At 43.2% G+C, this 22,404-nt stretch overlaps 1 protein-coding gene across 1 annotated transcript in view; it reads left to right on the forward strand.

Annotated features, from left to right (window-relative positions):
- The window catches only part of RGS22 (regulator of G protein signaling 22), a 161,247-nt gene that overhangs the window by 109,815 nt on the left and 29,028 nt on the right, over window positions 1–22,404 (forward strand). Inside the window, exon 17 of the mRNA XM_040432191.1 lies at window positions 12,881–13,047. Within this exon, the coding sequence (XP_040288125.1) occupies window positions 12,881–13,047 (167 nt within the window). The remainder of the gene's footprint in view (window positions 1–12,880; window positions 13,048–22,404) is intronic.

Raw genomic sequence — 22,404 nt, forward strand, 5'->3', positions numbered from 1 at the left:
GGCACAAGTCAGTATCCCTTCAGCATGTCCTGCTGCTTTTAGTGGTTACTGCTTCTCCTGCAATCCTTGGATTAACCCATTCACTGTCCTAGACCACCAGGGTTCGTTAAAATAACCTTTTCGCTGCCCAAGACCACTAGGGATACTGGAATTAACTGTCCAACTTTTATGGACCATCACATATACTGATGCACATAGCCGTACTGCCCATTCATTTCTATGGGGCCATTCACACATCCATAGCTTTTGCGAATCTGTGCAGCCTTTTACACAAATTATAAAGCCGGTTCTATTCTCATCCGTATTTTAGGAGAAGAATAGCACTTTCTATTTCTAGTAATGAGAGTGAGAAAAACATGGAATGCACACGGAAGGTATCCGTATTTTGCGGATCTATTGTTGCAGACTGAAATGTGGACACTGGCCGAACGCGTGAAGCCTTAGCCTGTGTTGTGTCAGCATCTATGAAAATTTGTGAACAAACAGAATTTTACACTTTGACAAAGTTCACTTTGTAAAGATTCCAGAGAACAGTGTTAAAGGGGTTGTCCCAAGAAAATGATTCTACATCTTTCAGCACCTGGATCTTAATACTTTTGCAACTGCATTCCAATAAAAAATTAGTATAGCCACTTATTCTACAAAATGTATCTGTATAGCACCACCTGCTGTTTGTTCTTTTCCTCATCTCTCTGTCCACCTCGCTGAGGTGGACGCACATGCTCAATTCCATCCTTCAACTACCACCAGCCATATCTTCTATTAGAAGATATATTAAATTTAGCAGAGCAATGAATGGGGAGATCTCTGGATCCATGTGAGGTACAGGGCTGGTTCTAGCTTTGTTAGAAAGAGATTGTCATGTACTATATGATGTCTGATTTCCATTTTTTTTTTACTTAAGTCATGGGAAAGAACCTCTTTAAATAAATCTCCCAAATCCTTGCTCAGATGTTAGGATTCAATGACTTCAGATAGACAATACGCTGTATTGACTATTACAGCAGTGACTGTGCCACAATATCTGTACCGTATAATCCTTTCTTATACAATTAGATTAGATATTCCAAGAAGGGTAATTAATCAGCAGAAGAAAACACCTAATTTATCATTTTCCCCTAATACGACACTGTCAGTTTTGAATACATTTAGAACAGTGCCTAAACTCCCATAGAAACACCCACGCAGGCACTAAAAATGTCCGGAATACATAATATAATCTGTAACTGTATCTTGTTGTCTGCAATGAAATGTTGACTGCCAGACCTCCCATGAATACAACACCTATAATATAAATCATGGAGATGGGTTATATGTCTTGACGTTGTTCTGCTTTTCACAACCAACTTTTCCCGAACAGATGTCCACTCGCTGCAGTATGTGTACAACCCTTTGTATAAATGGAGCCTGTCATGTCTGATAATCCTATATAGAAATGTAAGGCAGCTTTCAGATGGGCAATGTTTCCTTCTAGGTGCTATTTAAGTTGAGAACAATCAGCACCCGGACTGATTCACATGGTCGAATTTCTGAACAGACCATAGATCTGAGCAGAGAAAATCACAGAATCTTCTATCTTTGTCGATTTTTCTTGACTCATTCATTCAAGCGGCAGACCATGCGACTGCTATGGAACCCAGGGCAAGAGGGGGCCCAGTTGGGATCATCTCCTCTTCTACTGGAGGTGAAAACTTGGTCAGGACTCTATCATCTAAAGGAACAACTTTTAACAAATGGAAAAATGGCCCAAGGGTCATTGAATGGGGTTTAGGCGAAAACCCTTCTGTGTGGGGGCCTGGTTTGATCCTTGCTTTCTTCTCTATGTACGCCACTGGCAAGGGGTCTTATAGTCATTGACGTACATAGAAGGAAGGGGCATTGCAAGGATAAAAATTTACTCTTCATTACAGTGCCAGGTATTACCACCCAGGGCATAAGGCTCTGGTATTTGCTTTCTCCCCTCTCACCCTTTCCATGACTCTAAAGCTGGGTTTTTGACCGACAGCTACCTCTCCCGACTCCCTTACAACTTCTCCATACAAATGCACATTCGCCTCGGCCAAACATATATGTGTATTTTATGGCTAAAGCAGCAAAAAACACTGCCAAACACCTCTGGTGGGGGCCTATCTCTTAAAAGGATAAGGCAAAAATATTAATTTCGCCCCCAATCCTTCTCTCCCCTGACATTATCTCTCCACCATTTCCACCATGCTCAAATCTATTGGCCTAAAGGACACTGCTCTTTAATGGTTTTCTTCCTTTCTCTATGGCCACTCTTTCAGTGTATCATTCGCTGGCTCCACTTCTTCTCCTCTCCCTCTTGCTGGGATCCTCAGGGTTCAGTCCTAGGTCCTTTACTCTTCTCTCTCTACGAATACATATAAACGCAAGACCAATGCTGGCCCACATGCCAACCTACAGTTAGTATAATACACATTACGGCAAATTCAACGGGCCAACAATTAGAAAAATATGAGGGTACCAGATCCTATAACAAAACACAAAACCTGCAAAAATTGAAGCTCACAGGTACTAATACAATTTTTTTTATTTTATTAAATTACAATTATACATACATAACAGATGTTGTAATTAAAAACCGGTAGCAGCAAAGAAACACCATCCTAGTGGGACACCGGCTACATACTGTATCACAATAAACAACAATTTGTAAACCTATATCCATGTGACTGAGTCTCATCTACATAGAAATATACACACATAAGGGACAGCCAAAGTCTCCAAAAATTATTATTGCCAGCAATCCTATAAAAGATGTCACCACAAGATATACTGCCCATAAAATAGGACCAGAATTATGAGGACTGCTTAAGCAAGAAGGTAATAGCCAGAAATCAAAGAGAGAGTCACCTATTAAGCTCAGTGTACTCGTACCGGGATGGCGCTACCCCCATCTTCTCTCTCTACACAGCCTCAATTGGACAGACCATCAGCAGATTTGGTTTCCAGTACCATCTCTATGCTGATGACACAAAACTATACACGTCATCCCCCGACATCACCCCTGCTGTATTACAGAACACCAGTGACTGTCTCTCCACGCTCTCTAACATCATGTCCTCTCTCTATCTGAAACTGAATCTTTCAAAAACTGAACCTCTTGTGTTCTCTCCATCTACTAACCTATCTAAACCTGATATCTCTATCTCAGTGTGTGGCATTACCATCATGCCTAGGCAGCACGCCCCCTGTCTCGGTGTTATGTTTTACACTTATCTTTCCTTCACCCCCTATATTCAGTCTCTCGCCCCGCCTATATCATCTGCACCTCAAAAACATCTCTAGATTCCTCCCCTTTCTCACTATGGAAACAACAAAAGCTCTCATTGTTGCCCTGATCCATTCCCGCTTTGATTACTGTAACTCACTATTAATTGGCCTCCCCCTCACCAGACTCTCCCATCTCCAATCTATCCTTAATGCAGCCAGGGTCACCTATCTGTCTAACCGCTACTCCGATGCCTCCGCCCTGTGCCAGTCATTGCACTGGTTGTCCATATAGTATAGAATCGGTACCTTGGAACCGAACCCCAGTTCGGTACCAAGGTTTTTTACAGTGGAAATTAATTTACAAAGTTATTACATGAAGACACTTTGCGAAGTAATAACTTCGGCTCATCGGAGTCAATACATTCTAATACTGTACGGAGCGCTCGCTCGGTACAGTATTGTAACAAAGTTTTATGCAAATTGGCTTCAGATTAATCATCCGAAGTCGATTCGCTCATCCCTAATCAAATTGTACAGTTTTAGGCGCTCCCTAAAAACACATCTTTTTAGGGTGGCCTATCACATCCCCTGATCTAACTCCTCTCCATACATAGCCCATTTATCATAATTTCCTGAACCTGATGCTACACCAAACTCTCCACTGCACCCAGAAGCACTACAGATATCGGTTGGTGACTGCCTCATGCAGCTTTATATCTACTCTCCTATTTACCCAAGATGGCTGGACCATTGTACAAAACAAGCACTTCTACCTTTCTAACCCTCATAGATTGTAAGCTCTTGCGAGCAGGGCCCTCATTCTTCTTGTCTGTTGCGACATGAACCCTTGAATTGTAAAGCGCTGTGGAATATGTTGGCCCTATATAAATGAATACAAATATAGAGGTAAAAAGGCAGCACTCACCCATGCAGTATTGTAAAACAAATCCTTTATTCATCCGGGATGTGAGTACAAGCTTCAGCAGAGATAGCGGGGACGGGTGCTTCCTCAGGCCGCTGACCTCAGCGCGTATTGCCGCCCTGCCTTTTAAGCGTCCAGAGCGAAGTTGTCATCATAACATGCAACTATCAACCCTATAAGACGTACATTTAAAAAAAACAGAAAATAACATCCAGTGCAATTAAAAGTACAAATGGTAAGTGCAAAAGATACAAAAACACACTCAAATCATTGCGGTCATTGAGCCCCAGCTGAGCCAGGGCCCCAGTACGTATACTCCACCTGGCCTCTCTTTGAAGGAGTATTCAATGTCTACACTCACCTAAAGAATTATTACGAACACCATACTAATACGGTGTTGGACCCCCTTTTGCCTTCAGAACTGCCTTAATTCTACGTGGCATTGATTCAACAAGGTGCTGATAGCATTCTTTATAAATGTTGGCCCATATTGATAGGATAGCATCTTGCAGTTGATGGAGATTTGAGGGATGCATATCCAGGGCACGAAGCTCCCGTTCCACCACATCCCAAAGATGCTCTATTGGGTTGAGATCTGGTGACTGTAGGGGCCATTTTAGTACAGTGAACTCATTGCCATGTTCAAGAAACCAATTTGAAATTATTCGAGCTTTGTGACATGGTGCATTATCCTGCTGGAAGTAGCCATCAGAGGATGGATACATGTTCTCATTCTGTTTATGCCAAATTCGGACTCTACCATTTGAATGTCTCAACAGAAATCGAGACTCATCAGACCAGGCAACATTTTTCCAGTCTTCAACAGTCCAATTTTGGTGAGCACGTGCAAATTGTAGCCTCTTTTTCCTATTTGTAGTGGAGATGAGTGGTACCCGGTGGGGTCTTCTGCTGTTGTAGCCCATCCGCCTCAAGGTTGTGCGTGTTGTGGCTTCACAAATGCTTTGCTGCATACCTCGGTTGTAACGAGTGGTTATTTCAGTCAACGTTGCTCTTCTATCAGCTTGAATCAGTCGGCCCATTCTCCTCTGACCTCTAGCATCCACAAGGCATTTTCGCCCACAGGACTGCCGCACACTGGATGTTTTTCCCTTTTTACACCATTCTTTGTAAACCCTAGAAATGGTTGTGCGTGAAAATCCCAGTAACTGAGCAGATTGTGAAATACTCAGACCGGCCCGTCTGGCACCAACAACCATGCCACGCTCAAAATTGCTTAAATCACCCTTCTGTCCCATTCTGACATTCAGTTTGGAGTTTAGGAGATTGTCTTGACCAGGAGCACCCCCCTAAATGCATTGAAGCAACTGCCATGTGATTGGTTGACTAGACAATTGCATTAATGAGAAATAGAACAGGTGTTCCTAATAATTCTTTAGGTGAGTGTATCTCCACCTATAACAGGGTTAGGAACTAGTTCAATGCCTGCAAATCTGAGGGTTTTACAGCTGCTGTTATGCGTTTCCCTCATTTGTGTAATGAACCTGGGACAACCCTTCCCTGACTGTACTGACTTTATATGTTCCCTTACCCTTTCAAAGAGACATCTAATAGTCTTCCCTAGGTAGAAGTGGCCACAACTACATGTAAGTACATATTTTACAAATGTGCTCCTGCACGTAATGAAATCGTTTACCCTGTGGTGTACGCCTCCAATATTAAGCATCTTCTTTTGGGAGTTAAAGCTGCAAAATGAACAATTGCCACACATGAAATTGCCTTTTGGTCTCCTATCACGCAACCAACTGGTGTTAGTTCATTCATAAATCGACTCCTCACTAACCTATCTCTAATAGTGTGACTCCTCCTAAATTTGATCAAGGGTCTATCGACATATTCTGTGAATGCGGCATCCCTCTTAAGTGTTTCCCAATTCTTATAGATAGCTCTGCGGATCTTGTCAGCCATCGGGCTGAACTTAAAGGAGAAGACAAATCTCTTCTTTTGATCCCCCTCAGCGACCCCAAAATGCCTTTCTTTTAACTCTCCTATTGGTGAGTAAATCATGTTGTGAGAATTCTCTCTCTATTTTCATGGCAACGTCTAATACATTTTCAGGATAACTCTTTTTTTCAATCGCTCTTTGAAATTCCAGGGCCTGTTCATTAAATCCTCCTTCTGTACTATTTATACGCCTTAGCCTAATAAACTGCTCATAAGGGACTTATCTTTTTACATTATCTGGGTGGAAACCGTCATGGTGAAGCAAGGAGTTGGTCGCCATGGGTTATCTAAGTTTGATATGGCACCCATGCACCCAGAAGCACTACAGATATCGATTGGTGACTGCCTCATGCAGCTTTATATCTACTCTCCTATTTTCCCAAGATGGCTGGACCATTGTACAAAACAAGCACTTCTACCTTTTGTGTCACCCCTTTTCCCTCATAGATTGTAAGCTCTTGCGAACAAGGCCCTCATTCTTCTTGTCTGTTGCCATGTTATGACATGAACCCTTGAATTGTAAAGCGCTGTGGAATATGTTGGCCCTATATAAATGAAGATTATTATTAGAGGAGAGTTACATAACATAGTAACAGTTTATAAGGCCGAAAAAAATACATTTGCCCATCCAGTTCGGCTTGTTATCCTTCAAGTTGATCCAGAGGAAGGCAAAAAACAACAACTTTGAGGTAGAAGCCAATTTTCCCCACTTAAGGGGGAAAAAAATCCTTCCTGACTCCAATCAGGCAATCAGAATAACTCCCTGGATCAACGACCCCTCTCTAGTAGCTATAGCCTGTAATATTATTACACTCCAGAAATACATCCAGGCCCCTCTTGAATTCCTTTATTGTACTCCCCATCACCACCTCCTCAGGCAGAGAGTTCCTTAGTCTCACTGCTCTTACCGTAAAGAATCCTCTTCCATGTTTGTGTACAAACCTTCTTTCCTCCAGAAGCAGAGGATGTCCCCTCGTCACAGTCACAGTCCTGGGGATAAATAGATGATGGGAGAGATCTCTGTACTGATCTCTGATATATTTATACATACAGTAGTAATTAGATCTCCCCTCAGTCATCTTTTTTCTAAAGAGAATAACCCCATTTTTGATAATCTTTCAGGGTACTGTAGTCCACCCATTCCAGTTATTCCAGTTAGTTGCCCTCCTCTGAACACTTTCCAGCTCTGCTATGTCTGCCTTGTTCACAGGAGCCCAGAACTGTATACAGTACTCCATGCCCCTTTTGATGCAACCCATTATCTTATTGGCCTTGGCAGCAGCTGCCTGACACTGGTTTCTACAGCTTAGTTTGCTGTTCACTAAAATTCCTAGGTCCTTTTCCATGTCAGTGTTACCCAGTGTTTTACCATTTAGTATGTACGGGTGACTTGCATTATTCCTTCCCATGTGCATAACCTTACATTTGTCAGTGTTAAACCTCATCTGCCACTTCTCTGCCCAAGCCTCCAATCTATCCAGATCCATCTGTAGCAGTATACTGTCCTCTTCCGTGTCAATTACTTTACACAGTTTAGTGTCATCTGCAAAAATTTATATTTTACTGTGCAAGCCTTCTACAAGATCATTAATAAATATATTGAAGAGAATAGGGCCCAATACTGACCACTGAGGTACCCCACTAGTGACAGTGACCCAATCTGAGTGTGTACCGTTAATAACCACTCTCTGTTTTCTATCACTGAGCCAGTTACTTACCCACATACAGACATTTTATCCCAGTCCAAGCATTCTCATTTAAGGCTACTTTCACACTCCAGTTTTGGGCGGATCCGTCATGGATCTGCAAATACGGATCCGTTACAATAATACAACCGCATGCATCCGTCATGAACGGATCCGTTTGTATTATCTGTAACATAGACAAGACGGATTCGTCATGAACTCCATTGAAAGTCAATGGGAGACTGATCCGTTTTCTATTGTGCCAGAGAAACTGGCTCAGTTTCGTCAAGTGGACAGCAAAACGCTGCAGGCAGCGTTTTGGTGTCTGCCTCCAGAGCTAAATAGTGACTGAACTGATGCATTCTGAGCGGATCCTTTTCCATTCAGAATGCATTAGGGCAAAACTGATCCGTTTTGGACCGCTTGTGAGAGCCCATGACGGATCTCACAAACGGAAAGCCAAAACGCGAGTGTGAAAGTAGCCTTATATACTACGGTAACCTTTCATGCGGTACAGGGTTAAAAATGCTTTGGAGAAGTCCATATATATGACATCCATTTATTTGCCGCTGTCAAGTCTAGAACTTACCTCCTCAAATTAGTTTGACATGACCAATCCCTCATGAAGTCATGCTGGTATGGTGTTATTTGCTTATTTTCATTGAGGTACTCCAAGATAGCATCTCTTAGAAAACCCTCAAACAGTTTACCCACCCATGTTAAACTTACCAGCCTATAGTTTCCGGGCTCTGTTTTTGGACCCTTTTTGAACATTGGCACCACATTTTCTATGTGCCAATCATGTGGAACACTCCCTGTCAGTATAGAGTCCTTAAATATCAGAAATAAGGGTCTGGCTATGACATTACTTAATTCTCTTAGGATACATGTGTATGCCATCTGGTCCTGGCGATTTGTCTATTTTAATCTTTTTAAGGCACCACTGTACTTCTTCCTGGGTCAGACAGGACACTTTTAATGGGGAATTTACTTTTACAGTCTGCATTTCATCTGACAGTTTATTTTCCTTAGTGAATACAGTGGAGAAAAAAATAATAGCTTTGCTTTCTCCTCATCGCTCTATGCAACTCCCCCCTCATTACTCTGTAAAGGGCCGGCCCGACACCTTCAGATTTATACTTTTTACCATTTATTTAATTGAAGAACATTTTAGGGTTAGTTTGCTCTCTTTGGCAATTAATCTCTCGGTCTCTAGTTTGGCTGCTTTTATTTGTTTTTTACATATTCTATTTTTTTCCTTATAGTTTTTCAGTGCTTCCTCGCTTTGTCATTTATTGCTTTCTTTACAGTTCTATTTATCCACATTGGTTTTTTCTTGTTCCTTAAAGAGGAACTTTCAGCAGTTTTGACATAGGCTAATTATGGTATTACCTTGTAGGGCGGCCCCCACTGATGCCATGGGTGTTTTAGTTTTTTTTCAAACCCACCCACCGTTCATCCTCTGTGGTCCCCCGATATTTTGGCGCGCTGTATTGTAATGAGCTGTAAGTTTGTAACGGGGCAGAGACGCCTATGTCAAAACTGATGAAAGGTCCTCTTTAACCTTTTATTCCCATACGGTATGTACCTCTCACAATTAGATTTTAGGATGCTTTTAAAAATATCCCATTTTGCGGCTGTATTTTTATTTTTGAGGGCTTTGTCCCAGTTAGTTAGGCATATGGCTTCTCTTAGTTGGCCAAATTTAGCTTTTTTGAAGTTTGGTATTTTTGTTCCTCCCTGAAGAAACACTCTTTTGAATGATAATTGGAAGGTTATTACTTTATGGTCACTATTTCCCAGGTGTCCTCCAACCTGCACATCTGCTGTTCTGTCATGTCTATTGGTTAATACCAATACCAAAGTCCAGTATGGCCGTCCCTTTAGTCGGGTCCTGAACCAGTTGGGAAAGGTAATTGTCTTTGGTTATTGCCAAGAACCTGTTTCCTTTATGAGATGTACAGGTTTCAGTTTCACAGTCTACAGGGAGTGCAGAATTATTAGGCAAGTTGTATTTTTGAGGATTAATTTTATTATTGAACAACAACCATGTTCTCAATGAACCCAAAAAACTCATTAATATCAAAGCTGAATATTTTTGGAAGTAGTTTTTAGTTTGTTTTTAGTTTTAGCTATTTTAGGGGGATATCTGTGTGTGCAGGTGACTATTACTGTGCATAATTATTAGGCAACTTAACAAAAAACAAATATATACCCATTTCAATTATTTATTTTTACCAGTGAAACCAATATAACATCTCAACATTCACAAATATACATTTCTGACATTCAAAAACAAAACAAAAACAAATCAGTGACCAATATAGCCACCTTTCTTTGCAAGGACACTCGAAAGCCTGCCATCCATGGATTCTGTCAGTGTTTTGATCTGTTCACCATCAACATTGCGTGCAGCAGCAACCACAGCCTCCCAGACACTGTTCAGAGAGGTGTACTGTTTTCCCTCCTTGTAAATCTCACATTTGATGATGGACTACAGGTTCTCAATGGGGTTCAGATCAGGTGTACAAGGATGCCATGTCATTAGATTTTCTTCTTTTATACCCTTTCTTGCCAGCCACGCTGTGGAGTACTTGGACGCGTGTGATGGAGCATTGTCCTGCATGAAAATCATGTTTTTCTTGAAGGATGCAGACTTCTTCCTGTACCACTGCTTGAAGAAGGTGTCTTCCAGAAACTGGCAGTAGGACTGGGAGTTGAGCTTGACTCCATCCTCAACCCGAAAAGGCCCCACAAGCTCATCTTTGATGATACCAGCCCAAACCAGTACTCCACCTCCACCTTGCTGGCGTCTGAGTCGGACTGGAGCTCTCTGCCCTTTACCAATCCAGCCACGGGCCCATCCATCTGGCCCATCAAGACTCACTCTCATTTCATCAGTCCATAAAACCTTGAGATATTTCTTGGCCCAGTCTTGACGTTTCAGCTTGTGTGTCTTGTTCAGTGGTGGTCGTCTTTCAGCCTTTCTTACCTTGGCCATGTCTCTGAGTATTGCACACCTTGTGCTTTTGGGCACTCCAGTGATGTTGCAGCTCTGAAATATGGCCAAACTGGTGGCAAGTGGCATCTTGGCAGCTGCACGCTTGACTTTTCTCAGTTCATGGGCGGTTATTTTGCGCCTTGGTTTTTCCACACGCTTCTTGCGACCCTGTTGACTATTTTGAATGAAACGCTTGATTGTTCGATGATCACGCTTCAGAAGCTTTGCAATTTTAAGAGTGCTGCATCCCTCTGCAAGATATCTCACTATTTTTGACTTTTCTGAGCCTGTCAAGTCCTTCTTTTGACCCATTTTGCCAAAGGAAAGGAAGTTGCCTAATAATTATGCACACCTGATATAGGGTGTTGATGTCATTAGACCAAACCCCTGCTCATTACAGAGATGCACATCACCTAATATGCTTAATTGGTAGTAGGCTTTCGAGCCTATACAGCTTGGAGTAAGACAACATGCATAAAGAGGATGATGTGGTCAAAATACTCATTTGCCTAATAATTCTGCACGCAGTGTATATCTGGGTAGTTGAAGTCCCCCATAATAACCACCTCATTATGATTTGCCGCCTTGTCTATCTCGTTTAGTAGTAGATTTTCTGTGGGCTATGGTATATTAGGTGGTTTTTAATAAACTCCTATTAGTATTTTATTATTGTTTTTGCCTCCATGTATTTCTACCCACAGTGACTCATCATGGTTATGTCCCTCACTTATATCTTCTCGGACTGTGGGCTTTAGACAGAACTTTACATAAAGGCAGACCCCTCACCCTCTCCGGTTTTGACGATCCTTTCTAAACAGACTGTAACCTTGTACATTAACTGCCCAGTCATATCTATCATCCAGCCATGTCTCAGTTATTCCTACTATGTCATAGTTCTCCTCACACATCACTAATTCCAGCTCCCCAGTTTTATTAGTCAGGCTTCTGGGATTAGTATACATACATTTGAGAGGTTTATGTATATTTTTTACCCTACACCTTTCCTTTTGAACTGTTCTAGTCCCTCCTTCCATTCCTCCCCCAGTCCCACTACCTTGCCCCCGGTCTCTATCTTCCCATCCTATAACGTAACACTCCTCCAAGCTTCTAGCCATCTTCTCCCCCAAAACAGCTGCCCCTTCTCCATTAAGGTGCAGCCCATCCCTACGATAGAGCCTGTAGCCGAGAGAGAAGTCGGCCCAGTTCTCCAGGAACCCAAACCCCTCCTTCCTACACCAGTTCTTGAGCCACTTGTTAATCTCCCTAATCTTCCGCTGCCTTTCTTGTGTGGTTCGTGGTACAGGTAGTATTTTGAAAAACACTACTGTACTTTCCATACACAGAGTGTCTGTTGAACCTGCTGTTCTCAACAATACACTAATATGTAGGGAGACCATTAGGCTAATTACCCACCTCCATGTTTGCCCACAATGCGTTTCTTTTAGAGAGGGGAACCCAGGACAGTAGAACATGGAATAGGTTCAGCCTAGGGTCAATAGCAGATGTATAGTCAGCCTTTATGGTATATATGCTCTTGGTAAATTGTGGTCTAGCAGCTATATCTTAATTTGTGGGTCCCCTGGAGTAACGCTGAACCTTGATGGTTCCACTGGCAGAAGTAATGAATACATAGCATTTGTACATGGCAGCCCTCTTAAGAAGACAGTTGCATCTGACCCAGCTCATCTTAATAAACTTGGTGCATCTTTGGGCCACTCGTGTGCCACAAACTGAAATCTACAACAGTTATTAGCTAGCATAGATTACAGCTATCATTTATGACAATTTTTCTCATAAATTATAATAAATGTGTCTGACAACAACCAGGTGCCACTGTCCCCTCCTGCCTGTTTATTTATTTCTTTTTTACAAGTGGTGAGAGGGGGGAAAAAAGAACAAATGTTTTACAAAAGTCTTGTAGGGCTTGTACAAAAATATGTGTTATTCTTCCACTACAGCTGTGGTGCATAGCCCTTTCTAAATTCCACCCTATGTGTTATCTGTAGATGTCAAAGCAATGCAGTTAAATATTTTATTTCACAAATGGCAATCAATCAGTTAACTTCCTTTTGCCAGGATCAGGTCAACAAGCACATCTTTGTTCCTCCTCCTGACATACCTAAAGGGCCCAATCTGTGGGAGCTGGTTCCAGAAGAATACAGGAATTACAGCCTTGATACATTACTTCGGCACAGGATGGAGCTAGAGCACTTCCGTTCCTTTCTGGAAGATCATTTTGCCAGGTAATTCTTGTAAATTCTTGACAGATTTCCACTGGATCTGACAAATGTTTCAGTATATTGTATTTGGGGTTATAGGCATGCATGCCACATAAAAAGATAAAATGCATATGGTAGGTGTCGAGGCTATTGTTACAGATTTTGATTTGGGACCCAGTTATGACTCTGATGTTGCCAGTCTGCTTGACAAACACCCCCCTCCCCATCACTTTTTGTATACAATCTTGCATAACAGTGGGGAATGAACAGAGCAGTTACATCAGGAAATGCAAGAACTGGTAAGTGTTGAAGTCTTTGGCTCACAACATAATTCTATTGCATTTTGACATTCAAAAAATGTTGGACTCACTAAGAATTGTCCTTATTTTAAAAAAATATATCATATTGGGGCAGGTTGTGCCTGGCACACGTGTCTTTGCATGCCTTTCACCACATTATTAGACACTTTCTCCACCACATGTGACAAGGAAGCATGGCTTAACAGGAAAAACATGGCTTAACATGGCTTAACAATATGTGTCTGTAATGGTCAGTGGGTGTGAAACCACTGTGTCAACCAGGTATCTTCAAGTGGGCCTGGAAAAAAACTAAAAGTGGCCCCTATGTTATAGATGGCTCCAAATTGACAGAACATGGGGCAACACAAGTAGGCAGGCTCAGCAATACCATAGGGCAGCACAAAATACCGTCCCAGCAGAACCTAATACCACAATGAAGCACGATATACTGCCTCAGCAGAACCAAATACCACAGTGCAGAATAATATACTGCCCCAGCAGAACCAAATATCATAGTGCAACACAAGATAATGCCCCAGCAAAACCAAACACCACAATGCAGCATAAAATACTGCCTTAGCAGAACCAAATACCACAATACAGCACAAAATACCACCCCAGCAGAACCAAATACCACAGTGCGGCACAAAAAAACTGCCTCAGCAACATTAAATACCACAGTGCAGCAGGATACACTGCCCCAGCAGAACCAAATACCACAGTGCAGCACAAAATATCACCCCAGGAGCTGTCCCTCGGTGGTCTCCATCAATAGCTGCCATGTTCTGTTATCCTCCTCCAATTGTTTGTACTTAAGACATGAAGTGGGTGGCTTAGGAAATGAGATGCGAGCCTCAGCACCAAGCAGCCCTACCTTCAGCATGCTGCCTGGACATTCCCCAGTAATGACCCATATGCTGGAAATAACAAATACCTGTGTCGCGAACCAGCGTGTGTGAACCCACTGTGTCACGTGTCCTACCTCCTCTAAGGTTATTGTTTAAGTGAACCCCTGGATCTTCACAGTACCCCTGATGGTGGGGATAGACTTTCCCGAGGGGAACACCAAGTCGCTACCTCTTGAGGAGGATAGGCACACAAGGCAGCTGGTCCAGGAGGACCAGGAGGTACCTGGGAAAGGTACCAGAGGTGCAGGACCGAAGGATGAGGCAGAGGCATAGTCAGACAGGCCAAAAGGTCAGGGCAGCTGGCACAGGTACAGGTCAGGCAATCCGGGTTGGCAACACAAGAGTCATGGCAAGCAGATAGGGATCTAACAGGTAACAGAGTCAATGAATACAGATACGAGTCAGGAACACAGGACCACTAACGGAACCTTAGCAGGACACAAGGACCTTGACACTGAGGCATCTAGGAAGGGGGCTGAGCCACTTATATATGCGCAAGAGGGCTAGGATAGGTCAGTGAGGTCACATGACTTAACCCATAAAGCCCAGGAAGTGACGCGTGCCGGCCCTTAAAGAAGTGCTGCAGGAAACAAACAGCAAGCATGCTGTGGCCAGGGCTGAGAGCAAACTGTGGAGTTGATCCCAGAACCACTGTACCCACACAGACAGAGCCCAGGACTGCAGCGGTGAATGGGAAGCACCGGCCGCAGATCACCACTGAACACGCCGCCCGCGACGGTAAGCAGGGGAACAGCGGTGCACAGTTGTCGTCTCTGGTGCAGGCCCCAGCCCTCTTTCAGCATGTTGTATGAGACTCCTGTGTCTCCGCATTATTTGCACACTGCCTCATATAGTGGCCTCTCGCCTATGAAGGTGAACAGCTGGACATGGAGTCATGGGATCCCATGCCACGCTGCAGTATTCAACTCTATCCCCATCATGAGGATGACTGTACAATTAAATTCAGGAGGTCACCTGCAGCCAACGACCAAGTACATAAGTACATTAATTAATGCTGACAGTGTCAGATCATTTTGTACCCAGTCTGCAACAGTGAGGAGGGCTCAGACTGCCCCTTGGGCATCAGCCCACTGAGAATTTTCCCTGTAGGGTCTATGGCCAGTCCACCCCTGGTGTCAACCAACTGGTTTGACTTTGGGCTAAACCTATGGGCATTATCCTGGTGGTCCCCTTGTATTTACCATTTAACCCCTCTACAGGCATCTGGACTTCACTGCAGACGAGCCACCAGGCCGCTACCTTCTGCAGTAGTCTCAGTGTGGTTGACTGCTGACCAATGGGTATCAGAGACAACAGTGTGGAGCCCCAAGGGGTCAGGCAAGACACATATCCAGTAACAGGCCAAGGTCAGGGCAGGCAGTTTGAGCAAATCTGTGAAACAATTCGAGGTCAGGAAAGGCAGCAAAGGGTCAATATGGTAATCAGGCACAGGTCAGGTTAGGCAGCGGAAGGTCAGAGTCAGCAATAAGGCAGAGGTCAGTAAACAGGCAGACAAACGGAATGGATCATTTTGCAGGGACTAGCACACTAAAACGACTATTGCTTAGGCACCCTCCCACAATGCAATGAGCTTTAAAAACCCAGGAGTAACCAGCCACAGGCTGGGGAAGAATTAAGGTGTGCACACTGGCCCTATAAGAGGTGGGGGGCATACGTACCCTATAGGCAGAGAGAGCGGGTCTGGCTGAAGAGCACAGGCTGCAACCCGCAGCCAAAGATGGACAGCAGGACTGCACTGGTCGGGCCTGCTCCACTGGTCGAGCAGAGGAGGGGAAAAAGTCTGGACCACTGGACCAGGGACAATTAGAAAAAGGTGAGTGGGACAGTGGGCATTGCCGTTGCTGTTGTACTAGCCCCAAAATTGGAGCAAAATTCTGGTGCATAGCAAGCCAAATACTAGGTGGTATAAACTTAGATAGATACATAGATAAACCAAATAGTGAAAAGATGCACCAGATCTATCATCCAGCATCAGCCACTGAGATATATCTCACACAAGTTTGCACTGTCTAAAACCTAGGCTGTTTTCACAGTTTTTAGTCAGTGATTTCCATCAATGATTGTAAGACAAATTCAAGAGTGGAACCTCCAAAAAGGTATAATGGAAAGTCCCTTTAAAAAAATTAAAAATTTCTTACAAAAGTGTGAACTACTCTCTTCAGAGAACAGCACAATCTGGTCAGAACTAGGATGGAAAGAGAAATGAGAAGCTCCGGTAACCAGCTGTGGAGGACAATGAGCACATTAGAGTCTCTAGCGTGAACTGAAGATGCCTTCCAGGTCTGCCTTCTAAGAAAAAGCTATAACTGAGACTGACGGATAAAAGGAAAATATAAGAACACAGACATTGGACTGAGAATGATCTGAGAAAGATGTCATGGACAGATACAGAAGATCTTTATCTGGAAACTTAGAGTATCATCCACTCTGGATCACAGATCTGATACCTGTACTTCTTAGTTCTGGAGTTAATAATGCAGAACACTAATCTGCACTACATTACGATATCTTTATGCTGTTTTGACCTTACTTTCTACCTTCACCAGAGACCAGGAATGGATATGAATCCAATCAAGTCCCATTCCTAGTTTCCATTTTCTTTTGTTATAGGCATTTGTTTTCCTTGCAGTTTTGCCAGCTTACGGAGACCCATAAATCATTTTCACATTCTTAATGCGTTTCATGACATCAACCTTGTCATACAAAAGTACCCAGTATATTAGAACTGCTGAAACATGTAATGGGATGTAGAATCAGATACAATTATATTGTTCTATACAAATCAGTAATGAGCCTGCTAATTCCCCAATACCCGTTTTATCATTGTCGTAGAGATGAAAAACATCTGCCCCTAGCAGACACAGCAACGAGGTAGAATAAGTGCCAGGATTTTAATTGGCAGTCGTGTGCTACATTAATTCTGTGTAGCGTCCCTGCAGCCAAACTGAGTCCCTAGGCCGCTGACATAGGACAGGGCTGAAAACAGATACAATGTGATTTGGGATTCTTTGGCATAAGAGATCTGATCTGCATTTAGCGCCTGATGCTCATATGTAACATTTCTCATGGAGCGATAGGGCAAACTGTGTTAGGCTGGGTTCACATCACATTTTTCCCATCCATTTAATGTTTCCAAAAATATATACTTTAAACGGATGCCTCAGACAGATGCCATACAGTGGCATCCGTCACCCATAGACTTCTGTTAAGGGAAATATTAATTATTGAAATTTAGGGTAATCTCAATAATTACGCTATTTATGAATATTAATTATTGAGATTACCCTAAATTTCAATAATTAATATTTCTTTTAACAACTTCCATTGTAAAAACAGTCATAGTCACATGAGACATATCCTTTAAAGTGGGAATAAGGCAAATACTGCCAAGGGGCTGTCTGTCCGAATACCCTTTTTTTTCAAATTAATTTTGTTAAAGCTACTTTCACACTAGCAACAGCAATGCCGTGTGGCCCCATTAACTATATGCACTCAGCGGTTTTAGTATGGCTGATTCTCGGCATATTTGACAGGTTGCGGCTGGATCTCCGTCTGTCCCCATTATAGTTAATGGGGCCGCACAGCATCAATGTCACTTCCTGCAATGTCAGATCCCGACATCCCCAAAAGGCTGCTCTCTGCTGAAAAATCCTGCCGGAAATGTCAAGTGCTAGCTTGAAACTAACCTAAAGGTTCAGAACAGTGTAAAATACTAAAATAAGTGGTACCTTCCTTACTGATCCCAAACCGTTACCGGTCCAAACTACTTCCTGGTTCTCTCAGCGCACAGGAAATAACTACTCAGCCAGTCATGGCTGGAGCAAAATACACTGCATCCAGATGTTACATGTGAAATTATAAAATTCCCTACAAATACAGCAGTTTTTTGTAGTGGTGTGTTAAGACCAAATTTATTTTGTTTTGGTGTTTTTTTCAAATTGTAGCATGCTTTGGGTGTGGTGATTCCCATAGACTTATCTGCAGGAAAAAATAAATAACTTAAATTTTGTATGATTAAAAAACACAACCTCAAAAAAAGCTTACTAGCTAAAAATATGCCCCCAAAAAAGAACTTATTATGGAATCACCCTAAGGGGACAGTTCAGTAAGAGAGATCCACAATCACATATGAACTGGCTGGAACATAAAATACTGTGATACAGTCAATTCAGGTCAAAGAAGCTGCGGTAGGCACGGGAGATATGACAAACAAATAAACTGTGTTTCTCCAGGCCTATCACGGTCATGTGCAAGGGCCCTTCTGAACTGTCTTATATTTACAGTCCTGTGAAAAACACTGTACACCCTTTTTGAATTCTATGATTTTACGTATCAGAACATAATGAAAAAAAAACACCTGGTCTTTAGAAGGTCTTAAAATGAGGGAAAGCCTCAGATGAAGAACAGCACACAACAGATTCCACCGTGCCGTTACTTATTTAACAAAAATGAAGCCAAAATGGAAACGCCATGTGTGAAAAACCAAATACACCCCAGGAATCAAGAGCTTGTGGAATCACCTTCAGCAGCAATAACTTGAAGTAATTGTTTTCTGTATGACTTCTGTATCATTCTCTCACATCGTTCTCAATTTTGGCCAACTCCTCTTTATAGTGTTGATTCAGTTCATTGAGGTTTGTGGGCATTCATTAATGCCCAGCTCTTAAGGTCCTGTCCCAGCATTTCAATTGGGTTGAGCTCTGGACTGTGACTAGCCATTCCTTTCTTTTTCAGGCATTCTACTGTAGATTTACTTTGGATCATTGTTCTGCCTCACCAATCTAAGCATTGAAAGTGTGATCTCTGAAACTAACAGTTGTGATGAGATAGCATTAACCATCAATCTTAGCTGAATTGGCTGACAGTGAATCTGCATGTTGTCTATTATTTGGAATTCTCTTCGTTGGGGTGCAAAGTGGTAGCGGTGCCACCCAGCTGTTGGAATCATCTTGGTAGAACTCTTTACTCATGGTTCTCAAGAATTCTTTGTCTTCCATCGTGGCTGCTAACTTGTTGTCTCTTGCGGTTACCTCAAACACTGTGTCACCAATGTTGTCATCTCAGAAGATAAATGCTTTCCTATCATCTAGTATGATGCGCTCTTGTGTACCTTTGTCACATAGCTCTTCTTTCACACTGTAGTGATGTTGTCGTCGTGGAAAACAAGTAGTGCGTCCATTTGGCAGAACGTGTGTTTTAAAGGAAGAAACTGAGAAAGGTTTTCTGGCGTTGCTAAGGCAGACATTGCCTATGATGACGCAGCCTAGATCCAGACGCTGGGCGTAAGGTGCATCATTTGGGCCGTTGATTTGATGGCAAACCTTGTGTACCCTTAAAATGTCTTTCCCGAGTAACAGCAGGATATCAGCATTTTCATCAAAGGCTGGTATTTGGTTAGCTATGTCCTTCAAGTGAGAATGGTGCAGGGCAGCTTCAGGAGTGGGGATCTCATCCTTGTTAGTTGGGATCTGATTACATTCAATGATAGTAGGCAAGGGTATTTCCATGTTGCTATTGAGAGGAGCAACTACGAGGCCACTGGCTCTTCTACCCAAGACTTCTGTAATGCCTGCACAAGTACCTAGGGTATAAGGTAAAGCATCTCCTGCTATGCCTAACAGATCAAAGAACCTTGTACTTGCAAGAGATCGGTTACTCTTATCGTCAAGAATGGTATACAGTCATATGGCCCTTTTTGGCTGGCCCTTTGTCTATACACGAACCAAGCATATCTTTGCACAGGATTTCTCACAAAGTCCTTCCACACAGACTTCAGTGCATGTAGAGAATACTGGGGTGGAGGCAGCTGTTTGTTCAGTGTACTCCCCGCCATGCTTTGCCCCGGGAGGGATGTTTGTGGATGGAGTAGAGCTGTGTTGGTACAGATGAAGGGCTTGTACATGGTTATCACTACCGCATTCCATGCATTTAAAGACAGCCTTACAGTCTTTTGCAAGGTGTTCTGTGGAGGCACAGCATCCTAAACAAACTCCAAATCCCTTTAAAAGTTCCTTACGTTCTTGTAGAGGATTCTTTCTGAAGCCGATGCATTTCTTAAGTGGATGTGGCTTGTTATGTATGTGACATTGGCGATTTGGATACTCAAATTTCATGTTTTGCCCAGTCCTTTGAAGAACCGTAGTGGGTGCAGGTTGAACATCAGTTCTCTTCACTGATACTGGGCCCCTGCGGTCTCTGTGCGTTATACGTGTGTTTGCAAGTCCTGTAGGAGGTGGACTGAGAGGGTAACTGTCACCATAGAAGAAACTTGGGTCATTCTTTGAGTCCGCGATTTCCCTTATGAAGTCACAAAAGTAGGAAAAGGGAGGAAGGGCAACTCCGTTTTTTTTCTTGTAAGTTGATCCCTGACTAACCCATTTTTCTTGAATGCCATATTGTAGCTTAAAGGGGTTCTGCACTTTTTTTAAACTGATTATCTATCCTCTGGGACCCCCGCCGATCAGCTGTTTGAGAAGGCAGTGGCGCTCCAGCAGCGCTGCGGCCTTCTCACTGTTTACCGCAGGCCCAGTGAGGTCACGACTAGTATCACTGGCCTGGGCGCGGCTAAGCTTCGTTCCCTTGAATGGAGCTTAGACCCGCCCAGGCCAGTTGATACAAGTCGTGACGTCACTGGGCCTGCGGTAAACAGTGAAAAGGCTGCATCGCTGCAGGAGCACCACTGCCTTCTCAAACAGCTGATCGGCGGGGGTCCCGGGTGTCGGACCCCCGCCGATCAGATGCTGATGATCTATCCAGAGGATAGATCATCAGTTTAAACAAAGTGCAGAACCCCTTTAAGGACAATAGGGTTGATGCCACGAGGGGTGTCGAGGTAACTAAGTCCAGGTAGGAGGGTGTCAGCCTTAGCTAGTTGAAGCTCTAGTAGATCACTGAGTTCTTGAAGCTTTAGATTGTCTTTAGCTGTAATCCTCGGGAAGCCTTGCACCCTTTTGAATAAGGCATCTTTGATGGCCTCAGAGCTACCAAAGTTACGTTCAAGTCTGTCCCAAGCAGCGTCGAGACCTGTAGCAGGATTGGAAGTGTAAACTGTTTTGAGTCTCTTGATATGTTTGGCAGACTGGGGACCTAGCCACCTGATGAGTAGATCCAGTTCTTCTGCAGCAGTGGTGTCTAGCTCGCTGATTGTGGCTTTAAAGGTGAATTTCCAGCCTCTGTAATTTTCAGGTTTGTCATCAAACGTAGTGAGGCCCGTCCTAGTGAGTTCTCTGCGAAGCATGTATTTAGCAAACTGTGACATGTCTGTGTTTTCAGACTTTGGGTATACAGTTGCAGGTGGGACAGAGTTAGTTGCAATGGCTGGTACACTGATGTTGAGTGACTTGGGCACATAGGATGGTGCTAAGGCGTTCAACACTGGATCTGGCGTACAGTCCAAGGGTGTGTTGGTTTTCAGCTGTATAGTAGTGGGCTTGTTAGGAGGTAGCTGGTTAGTGCCATAGTAAGGTAGAAAGTCTTTTCTATCCGTACCAGTTGAGAAAGTGCAGTAGGTGCAGAGAAAACACCTTGGTTGAGTGTTTTGGCTGCTATGACAGAGTGATGGAGTTCTGAAGAGGTCTGTGATGAATCTGATGTATAAGATGTAACAGAGTGACTGCTACTGATACCTCTTTCATTATCATTTGCAGCCTGCTCTAAGCCTCTTAGTCTTGCCATGTATTTGGCATGCTCACATTGTTTTGCCAAAACTTCCATCTGTGATTTCTTCCTTGCAGCTCTCAGCTTCCATCTCTGCTTTCTTCTGTGCAGCTTCAGCTTCCATCCATGCAGCTTCAGCTTCCATCTCTGCTTTCTTCCGTGCAGCGTCAGCTTCCATCCGTGCAGCTTCAGCTTCCATCTCTGCTTTCTCTTGGGCGAAGGCTGCCTGGATTTTAGAAGCTTCTGCATCAGCGCTGGCTTTGATGAGTTGTTGGCTGAGAGTAAAAGATGTTGATCGTAAGGATTTGGAAGATCTTGTGGAGCACCTAGACGTTGGGGAGGGATGGGATCTGGATTCATGGAGATGTGCGATTTTTACTTCTGCTTTTGTCTTCGTTTGTATTACTAAATCATCTCTCGCAAGATTGAGCTCATTCAATTCATTTAATTCTTGTAAGGAATATTCTGTGTTGACCTCAGCCGTGTTAGCCCCCCCC

Source organism: Bufo bufo, chromosome 5 (genome assembly GCF_905171765.1).
Source record: "Bufo bufo chromosome 5, aBufBuf1.1, whole genome shotgun sequence".
Taxonomy (NCBI): domain Eukaryota; kingdom Metazoa; phylum Chordata; class Amphibia; order Anura; family Bufonidae; genus Bufo; species Bufo bufo.